General features: G+C 33.4%; 1 protein-coding gene across 2 annotated transcripts; it reads right to left on the bottom strand.

Moving 5' to 3' along the window:
• Positions 1–2949: 2949 nt before the first annotated feature.
• Positions 2950–8444, bottom strand: LOC125854375 (la-related protein 1C-like). 2 transcript variants are annotated; one of them, XM_049533907.1, is made up of 7 exons: positions 7674–8444; positions 6978–7500; positions 6717–6870; positions 6488–6578; positions 4380–4466; positions 3699–3747; positions 2950–3668 (listed from the first exon to the last, which is right to left on the bottom strand). In XM_049533907.1, exons 1-7 carry the CDS (start codon positions 8205–8207, stop codon positions 3451–3453), a joined length of 1656 nt encoding a protein of 551 aa, XP_049389864.1. In that variant the 5' UTR covers positions 8208–8444; the 3' UTR covers positions 2950–3450. The 2 variants fall into 2 exon arrangements, with proteins under 2 accessions (XP_049389864.1, XP_049389863.1); XM_049533906.1 differs by having other exon boundaries at positions 2950–3747.
• Positions 8445–10939: the final 2495 nt, after the last annotated feature.

Here is a 10939-nt window from a genome sequence, read left to right as displayed (position 1 = left end):
AGTTAAACTATCGTAAAGTTGAACTAGTAGATACATGCGTCTTACATGGCAAATCGTGTGTGTCTACTTGTTTAACTTTAAATCAATTTAAGTACTTACTTGTGGACATCCAAAATTAAAAGGCATAAATCAGTTGAATCGTAATTAAAGAATACATTTATATATTATGCCTAAAAGAACGTTAGCTAAATTATTTTTTTTATCTATCTAAATCATGTAACAAAGTTATCTGGTACATATGATCAGGGAAGGTAATAGATACGTACTGAAATATAATGAACATTACCATTTTTAAAAGAAAAGTTTGTTTCTGATATGTCTTTTTAAAATATACAAATGTGATTATGAATTAGCAAGGATCGTATGGATCAAAATTAGTTATAGGCTTATAGCCCATAGGCAACAATAATTACTCCCTTACGTTCCTTTTTATTTATCAAATTTTTACTTTGACATATTTATTAAGAAAACAATGATTGATATAGTGAGTTTTCAATTTTACTCCTATGAATTGATAGAGTCAAAAACATATTTACTCATTATATTTTCTAAAGATATTAAGTCAATGTTAATAAATTGAGTATATAATAGGAAAAAAAAATTGTCAATAAGATATTAAATTAGAAAATATTTGACAAGTAAATAAAAACGAGAGTAATACATTAGAGTAATAAACGTACTTAAGTTTGGTGGTCAGTAACAAAATTTGAGTGTTTCAAGGCAACATTCACTTCAAGCAGTTGCGCATCAATTTTCTACTACTTAAATTATTCTCTGAAAAAATTCAAAATTTGAAGTTTATAAATAGTACTTTATTTATAGTCAAATATTTTATACATACTTAGGTCGTTTGGACTATTTTAAATCATGTTAATTTAAAGTTAAAAGTTGAAATTTTGTACAAATTTCATAAATAAACATTAATTTGAAATCATACTTCCAAAATTCTATAGACAAATGTTTACATAGTAGAATTTAAGCATAAATTACTGAATTCATGTAAACACGTATATTACATGTTAGCTAAGCCTCTCCCTAGTGTTGTAACGTCTTAAAAAAACATGTTGCAAGTAGTTCACACAATAATAGCATTTCCAATTTTCCATCATATTTGTTGAAGAGAAAGAAGTGTAGACACAAGTATTTGACATCCCAAAAGTTTAGGCAACAAAGAGTACATTTATTTGGGGGAAAATATTTTTTAAAGACATTCACACTTTTTAATCCCTTTTTCTTTTGATTGCTACAAATAATTCTAACTGCATGTGAATCATTATATTGCAACCCTAATAATCATCATTATTTTCCAGCATGATTATTGCATAAATTTAAAGTGGTATCCTAGACAGAAAGACGTTTATTCCTTAGATTTTTGACAATGACGTTACACATATACAATGATAACCCCACCAAGTGTTATTGTTTGTTATGTGGATTCGAGTTTTTTTTTCTAGGTCATGATTAGTCCTGCGTAAACAACAAAAAACTCAGTGTAATCTAATCCCATAAGTAGGGTTTAGAGAGGTTATAGTGTAGGTAGATCTTACCCCTATCTAAATGAGGTAGAGAAGTTGTTTCGAGGATCTATCCTTGACTCGAGTAATGAACATCAAAATGACTAAAAGAGTAATACTTATAGAAAACAAAAATTTCCGTTGCCGGGAATCGAACCCGGGTCTCCTGGTGAAAGCCAGATATCCTAACCGCTGGACGACAACGGATTTGGTAATCCAAATTTTATTGTAATTATCCTCTGTTAGATTAGTATTAATCATGAAGCTAAGCAGTGTTTGCTTGGTGAGGTAAGGGATAAATAGGTATTAATTAGTCCCCGGAACCATTTTGTACTAGAATGATAGGATTAGTTATCACATATATTCCGATAACCAAACGACTCCTTGGATGTTATTTGACATTTATCGATCATGCTTAAGTACTACCCTATTTCAATTGGTAATGTTTTAGATGTACGTACCATTTTTATGAAATGAAATTGTTATAAAAAAATATTTATACACTTATTATGAGAAGGGATAGAATTTCGAACCACTTTTTATACAAATTATTTAATTTTTCTTTTCAAAAAAAAGTATTATGCATAGAAATGCCAATGAAGGTCCTTAGATGCTTATAAACAACTTTTTGACAATATTCCTAAAGCAAAAACTGGTCCACAAATCCAGTGGTTCTTCAGAAAGTTAAATCATTCTTTCTCCCAACTCATTATCAACACAAATCTCTTGTTCTTAAAGCAAGACCCTTTATTCTTATTCTGAAAGATGACTACCATAAAGTAACTTGCCCTCAATGCTTAAGCCGACCCAATGAATATATGACATGTGTCTTCACACACACTCGCCATTAACGTCACTACTAGTCTACATGCTCACAACGAGTCATTGTAGACGAGGTTTGGTGAATACATGACACATGTCTTCACATACACTGGCCATGAACAATGTCACACTAGTGTACTACAAGCACACTATTGAGTCACTGCCTGCGTGGTTTGGCGAACACCAGCAATGAATACATCATACACTTGCCATGAGCAATGCCACCACTATCGTACTACTAGCAAAACAACGAGTTGTCACCTACATGGTTTGGCAAACACCAGCAATGAATACATGGCACATGTCTTCACAACTCACCATGAGCAATGCCACTACTATTGTAGTACTAGCAAACGAGTCATCACCGACATGGTTTGGCGAACACTGGCAATAGCACGGACGAGCAGTACACTACTATCAAAAAATCGTAGTTAATTAATACACATCTCACCTTAATCTATCACTTAAGCATGATAAATCGGTATAGATTAGTGTAAACACCACATTCAAATATTTGTTCCACAAGTCTCAAGGCCTCCTTGGGGTAGGCAGTAACTCATCATGTACCATAAACTGCTCTATCATATGTCGAAAGAGATGGAGAAGAAATCTCTAAAACATAACTATAATATAATGAGATGCAAGAAAGAAACAATAATTTAAAACAATCAATATGCCTAGATAAGTATAACAAAATCAGCAGAGCACAATCACTCTGGTTACCAGCCAAGCACTAAATCTACATTTTCAGAATGTTTCCTCTGAAATGGAGGTAAAATTTCAACCCAAAAACGTTAAACCTTAGGCTCAAAATCCAAATTCACGCCATTGTATCACAATGGAATACCAGCCTGCATATGCGATGCAAGTGAGCCAAACGACTCGAAAGTCTCAAGCCTCAACTGTATATCCTTTTAATCTCCACTATCGTTCCACTCTCTATACCAGATAACTTACACATTAGTTTAACTCTTCCACTCACCTCAAAAACTGCAAAAAATATGGCCTCCACCAAGGGCAGCAAATGATGTATGTATAACCTTCCAACTACACCTTCCTTTGAATCAGTATGCAAGACAGAGTTGCCACTCGTTGCAAAATTGACAGTATTGTTTCATGCATGGTTGGTAGAGATTTTTTCAGCACCAGCGCTGCCTTCTTCTTGAGCCGGGTTTGATTGATTAGCTGATTCGTCCGATAAGCCACCAGCAGCTACCTCCAGTTGAGCATCGGTCACTTCTGTAGCACTACTGATATTTGTAGCTGATTCATTCTCAGAGACATTCTGCAAGGAAGCTGTTGGACCACCATCTGTCGATGCAACAGGTGTGGACAAACCTGAATCAGCTGCAAGCTGGCCAGCAGTACGAGTCCATTTCCTCCAACCATCCCGTCTCCTTACCTTATCATCCTGGAAAAAATAACATCACTACCATCAAGATTACTTCAAGTAACAGATTAGAACACCATCAGTCGATACAGCAAGGGTGGAACAGTTGTGCAGAACCAAAAATCAATTTCAAGTATTTAGTTTATGTTGTACGAAATGCAGCACCCTTACAAGACAACCCAAAACAAATACGGTTATATTGGAGGCAAAGGACTTTAGGCTCCTCGAGTCTCACTTATCTTACCCTAGAAGGCTATAACTATGTGAGATGCCATAAGATATGGATTCTCTCAGTTCATGAAAAAAGCTTCCAAAAAAATGAAGAAAATATTTTATTCTCTTTGACTAATTACTAAAAACTTGTCAGCAGACAGTAATATGACAAGAACTCACACGGGCAGTTCAGTATAGAAATTACAACTTCAGGAACCTCAATGTGTACTTCATATCATGTGATCTAATAGTGGAAGAAAAGGATAAACAGCGAGACTATGCAGTACAAGATAAAATTTCTTAACTGATGATACACCATGTTCAAAATACAGAGGCAGTGTTATCTAATATTATCAAACATCTTCTTTTTTTTCAAACCCACTTTAAAAGCATTAGAATATAATATATCAAGGCAAGAGAAGTTTTAATTAATATATTACCTGCACTTCTACAAACGTTGAACCCCTCAAACAATACAAAATGAACTGGATAATATCAGACTGGACCTTCTCTGTCATTTTCTTAACCTGCAAAAACAGACCACAAGCAAAACCTTGATCCCCAAAAATGTACTACTATATTGTAAAAGCACGTCAAGAACAAACAATAGATATTACGAGGAAACAAGTATGGAAATTGCATACACGTATGGTTTCAATATGGGCATATTTAGCAGTGGCAAGTCTAAGTTGATGGAAATTGAATCCCCTTCATTTAAAAAGTACACTGTCTGATAGGGTAAAAGCAATTTTTTTAGTTATACATAAGTTGTTGGATGCCCTTGCTATAAGAAAAAGTTTAGTGAAGACTCAAAGGAGGTTAAGAAATTGCTTCAGATCACAGGTTTAAATCCCATATATAACATTCTACTGATTTTTAAAATCCCTTAGTATAGATTTATCGGTCCCCCACAGATATTTAGTACGGCTTTTTTGGGTGTATTTTGCAGATATGTATGTGTCAATCAAATGAATAGTCAAGTAACATAACTCAAAATATGATTGCAGATTACAGTAGATTAGTTATAATAAAGCCCTCTATAAAAGACAAAATTGCTAATCTCAAGGTAATAAAAAGTCATAGACATCTTATAGTATTGCCATAATCAATACTCAACATATAGAATTCCACCAAAGGGTTTAAATAATCTGGACAATAGGAATAACAGAAGTCCTAAAAGCATTGATGAGATCCAAAGCCTTATTTGTAATAAGTCCACTATTTAAAGATCCAATAAATAGTGCTAAAATCTACTTGGACATTGAACCAAATTCTTGACTTCGGTATGTAATCATTAGTCTATAACCATTGGATATAAAAAAATGTTTTGTGTAACGATTTCAAGCAGAAGAAATTGAAATGCTCTTGGTGAAAATGTTAGAATTCAGAAAACAGCTGCCAAACAATATAAATTTGGATACGGATTTTAAATTGAATAGAAAAGGAAATGGAAACCAATTCCAATTTTCTATCCTTGACTTCCTGTAAGGGCACCAACAAATTAAATAAAATAAACAAGAAAGCCCCAAATGGAACTCTGATCTCCAGATTTTCTCTTCAATGAAGGTTATTTCTGTCAACTGCAATTAACATCCATCAGCAAACAGAAACTATGCTGATAAACATCAAAAGTAAACCAACATGAAACAATGAATCACAGCAGAACATTACAGCTCAATCAAAATTCTTTCTACAATTGGTCTGCATTTAACAACCTCCAGAAGCTACAACAAACATATACGGAAGAGCAAATGTGAGACTGGCATAGATGTTTTGGGGAGATATCACTTCCTTTAGTAGAGAAAGAAACTTGTGTGTTTAGTCACCAATCAAAGGAACTATAAGTTTTTAAAAAGAGTTAGAGAAATTACGTGTCTAGTATTTTCAGTTTGTTTTATGAAGTACATTCAGATGGTTCAAGGAAAGATTAAGTCAGCTCTAACATAAAAGACATTAAGCTAGAACAAAGGATCTGAATATATCCAAATTTGGATAGGTAACTGGAATGAAACCAAAATAAAACTGACAAAGTACACTTCCAATCCTGAATTTAGTCTATTGTATAGATTTGGTACCCATTCTAGATAAGTTCAACAGTTATTGCATAAGCTGGTTTCTGAATAATTCAAAGAGAAACTCAATTTCAACAAGAGCATTTTGTTAGTCATGACCTAGTTTCATATGTTTATCTCCAAGCACCTGACAATTACTATATGCAATTCACTAGCTCAAATGATCTCAGCATATTCTGGAACTTGTGACATCTTTATGCTGAGATTCAATGATTTTAGCTAAGCAAGCTGAGCTAAATATCAAAGAGAATACAAGGATAATCACAGCCAGTTCATGATTATAAAGTCAATCCTCACACACATCATGTCTTTAAGCAAACGAAAAGTGTACCAATAATTTTTTAAAAAAACAAGACATACATGGTCCTAAGCATATCAACATAGAAGAGGAAAGACAATGATGTGTTATCAACTTATCATAGAGGCCGATTCTGCAATCAACCAATATGTACTACAGAAATAGGGATATCACTTACTCGAGGAAAGTTAGCAATCAGATGCATAGGAACCCAGCCTTCCTCATCCATCTGTACCCTCAAAAAGTCATCTTTAACAAGATTAGCATCACTGAACCACAAAAAAAAGGAACTTCGTTAGATAATTGTCACAAAAGATCATATAAATTGAAAGAAAGAAAGTTATTTAAAAGGGGGGAAAACAGGGAAGGGAAACGAAAAGAATTACATTCATAGCTTTGAAAATTACCTGAAGTAATACTCTATCTGAGTAACCAAGGAGGAAGGCAAATTTGGATCCACTAAAGGTAAATGTTGGGGTAATTGTGGAGCTTGGTTGATGATAGGCACAGCACTATAGGGCTCGGGACTCAAAGGAGGAACATAAAAGAATGGAGTCATATCTGAACCATCAAAAAATAAAGAAATGAGGCATATCAGAAAGGAACCAACAACAAAATCGGTAACATTTAGCAAACTAGATTATTAAAGAATAGAGCAGCGGACTTACCATATCCCATCTGATTAACAAAAGGTGGTCTCATAGGGGTTGGAAGAAATGGGCCAGAACCAGGGAGTGGAGCCCGCATAAACGCTGCATGAGGAGGAGCAAATGGAGGACCCATATGAACGTCTCTCCGATCTTGATCACGCCTTCCCCCATGATTGTTATGATATGACCCATCTCCACGAGGTCGGCCCCCAAAGTTACCTTTCCTGCCATGATTTCTATGGGAAGAATGATCATTTACTCCATGCGGCTGAGACGGAAATCCTCCAACAGGTCTTACACCTCTTACAGGAGGCTCAAGAACAGGTGGGAAGTGCATTACAGGAAATGGTGGAGGCAATGGAGGTGGAGGTGGAGGCGGAGTTCTAATAAATGCTCCAGCACCTGGACCACTACCACCACCACTGCTGCTACCTCTGTATTTCATTGATCTTTGTCTAACAGGGGTAGTAGGATTTGCATTTGAATTTGTGTTTGCATTAACATTAGCCTGTTTTTGAGGTGACTGAGAAATTATTGGACCCTATTCACAAAAAACATATACACACACCAATTAATCATTTATTCCCCTTTTGATTCCTTCATATCAACATAATAAATATAAATGCAGTAAACATTTTAGCCTTCAAAAGTACGCAAAACAAAATAAAAATCGAAACTTTGAGTATAAAAATCAACATTAGATAGTAAATAAACCTGAGAAACAGAAGCCGATCCATCTGGAATTGGTTTTGCTGAATCAGTAGCTGATTTTGGGCTAGGCCGAGTAGACTCAGAGAGAGCAGGCCAGGAAACAGCCCCACCCATAACAGAAACCGCCTCAACAACACCGTTTACAGGTTTATTCCAAGCAGGCTTCTTCGGCCGACCTACATTGCCATCATTACTATCAGAACTCTCCGTCAGAGCACCGGAAGTAGAAATCTCCGGCGAAATCTTCTGGGTCGAGCAATCATCCGACAACGAAATTTTCTCCGGCGAAACACCGGCAGCCGCTGCCAACGGTGACGGCGAGCGAGGACTTGACACTGATGCTGCTTCAACCTCTCCACCACGGACCACTTGAGCCCATGGTGCTTGCAAACTCCGGCGAGCTTGAGGACTGCTGACAGTAGCCCCGACGGCGACGGCGGCGGCGCCGGTGGATGTTACAACGGCGACACCATCAGTATTGGCCGCCGGTGAACTTGGGGTGTTGTTATTTGCAGAAGAATCCGGCGGCGTGGCCATTCAAAAACAAAAGAAAAAAAATCAAAAAAATTCAGAAAAAAAAAACCCAGAACCGATCAACAGAATCAAAGAGATTAAACAAAAATGTAGAGAAAAAAAAATGAAAATCAGGCACGAAATTCAAGGAAGAGTGATGAGAAGAAAATTGAGGTTTTTGGAAAGCATCAGGTGAGAGAGAAAGGCTGTAAATTTTAGGGTTTCAGTGATCACTATCTCCCTCTGTTTTGTGTCCTATTTTTATTTTTATTTATTTATTTATTTTTACTTTCCTCTTACTTATTTATTTCAATAATATAATGAAATTACCAAAAGATACTCTAGATTTCTTTGTAATGGTGTTTATGCCCTTACAATTAAAAAATTGAGAAACCCTAGTATGTACAAATTGAGTTTTATTAATCGACAACTCGATAAATGTATATAAGAATCTTTTAAAAAAATAGAAAGGTTTAAAGTAAAAATATTGAAAATGTGGAATTAATTTAAATTTTGATAGGTATATATGATGTCTAACGAAAGGATAAAACGTATGAATGATTGCTCCATCAGATCAGACTTTCTTTGTGAATTTGGATTAGAGATAATGCTAGATTGATGAATTGTATAGACACGTTGAAGTATTTGATCATGTAGTTAATTAAGTTTTTAATCTTGTCGGGTATTAATTTATGTCGTTTATATGATTTCTTTTCTTGATTTTTGTAATTTTAATTATCGATATACGTGATATTAATAATAATCGAGATTTTTTAATTTACAATAATGTATGAATAAATTTTGATAAAAAACTCAAAAGTTTATTGTTAATGTATCAAACATCCTAACAAACACACATAACTTTGATAACATTTGAGATTTTATTAATTGACTAAATAAATGCACGTATGAACCCTAAAAACAATTTAAAATTTATAATAAAATCATCTTACTTATACTTCTGAAATATACTTAAACACCAAATTGTTTTTAAGTCGCGCGGGGTTCATTCGTCAATCAAGCGCTACTTGAAAGTCAGGATAGATTTCATTCTCAGTTAGTATGTAAAAAAAAATTAAGTATGCTTAATCGTTCGTATCCCATACCTATAGGCGATGGTCGGAGTTTACAAGTTGCTTTGATAGAAGCATGTTAAGAAAGATAGTGGAAAGTGCTAGCATAAGGAAGAGATTCTATGGATGGAAAGAGGTCCTTCCTTGCTTTCAAGGTTTCAGCATTAAAAGTCAAAGAATTCTTTGTTTCAGTTTTATAATAAAGTAAAGAAAATTGGTCTGCTCTTCTCTCTTTTCTCTATTGAACGAATATATGCGATTTTGATAACAATTGAAATTGTACTAATCAATTAGATAAATACAAGTATGAACCCTAAACATCTTGACGATCGAAGGTAAAAGCATTGAATTTTGCTAAATTAATTTTTTGATAAAAAGGATCCAGTAAGCCCTTGTAGTAAAAAATAATCAAACACATAATATTACATTCCAAATTTTAAAAAAAAATCCAAAATAATAGTAGACAAGACTATAATTGCTTTAAATTTTGTATACTCTATAAGTGTTTTTTGGCATTTTTGTTGAATTGTGTATTCTTTAGTCATACATATAGAACATGGCATACTTTGTATAACAAGCAATAAATAAAATTGGAAAATAATCACCATCAATGGTGCAATAAAGAATTTTATGTAGCTAGGGAGCACTCTATCCTTTTAATAGGCGTTAAATAATTTCCAATATGACCATACTACTGGAAGGAATTTACTTAGTGAAATTTCACAAATAAGATCGGAAGAAAATAGCGGGTACACAAGACCTTATTTTATATAAATAGAAATATTGTTTTTAAAGACAAATTATCAATTAATTAGTTAACCAAAAAATATTAAAAGTAATTTTATTACTAGCTAGGCAATGTTGCAATAATAATAATAATAATTATACTTAATGAACAAATTGAAAATCATATGATAGAAAATGTTAAATCATGATTTAATTTATTTTTGTAAGTTATTCAAACGTCACACAATAGTTAAATAATTTGTTTATAAAATTGAGAAAAATAACCAAATATTAAATTTTGAGTCTACTGTTATCTCGAAAGGTAATTTTTGTAAGGATTATATGTGCTGCTTTTGAAAATAGACAAAATTTAAATTTTAGCCAAAAAGAGATATATATGTGTAATTGGTCAATCACAACAGTATCCATGATAAGAGCACAATTGAACTCAAATATGTATTGGTAAGCTAGGCCCAAGGGACGTGATGTCTATGCTACACACAAGTTCTACGCGAGTCTTTGGTACGAGGAATAAAGAATAATAATCTTAGATTAAAATAAAATGATTTTATTTTGTATTTAGTTAGAAGTATTTATTAATTTTGTAAATAACATCATATTATTTATACTATAATAATGGGAAAGTTATATACATATATATATGTATATACACACGGTGGAATAACTAATCTTATGAAATATTCAATCCGTAACTCTTGAGATAATTTTGTCTTTGTCTTTGTCTTTCTCATCCTCATACCAAATAAACTCTGTACTAGAATTGTATACGAAAACTATTTTCTCATAATAGAGCTTCAAATATCTTATTACAAAATTTATTATTTTGATTTATAGTAATTTACCAAATCACAACATAACCTAAACTTACAAAATTGACGTGTTTAGATATTTAACAATATAAATAGTGAAATTGAGTGGCAAAATATTTAAACTTGT

The sequence above is a fragment of the Solanum stenotomum genome, chromosome 2 (assembly GCF_019186545.1).
Source record: "Solanum stenotomum isolate F172 chromosome 2, ASM1918654v1, whole genome shotgun sequence".
In the NCBI taxonomy this organism is placed as follows: domain Eukaryota; kingdom Viridiplantae; phylum Streptophyta; class Magnoliopsida; order Solanales; family Solanaceae; genus Solanum; species Solanum stenotomum.
The sequence above is the reverse complement of the archived record's forward strand: the minus strand, read 5'-3'. Positions and strand labels throughout refer to the sequence as shown.

Coding starts and splice junctions, on each gene's coding strand:
- LOC125854375 (XM_049533906.1), bottom strand. CDS start 8,207: ATGGCCACGCCGCCGGATTCTTCTGCAAATAACAACACCCCAAGTTCA. Junction 6,579..6,716: donor CAGATAGAGTATTACTTCAG/GTAATTTTCAAA, acceptor TTTGTGGTTCAG/TGATGCTAATCTTGTTAAAG. Junction 4,467..6,487: donor TGATTGCTAACTTTCCTCGA/GTAAGTGATATC, acceptor CTGTTTTTGCAG/GTTAAGAAAATGACAGAGAA.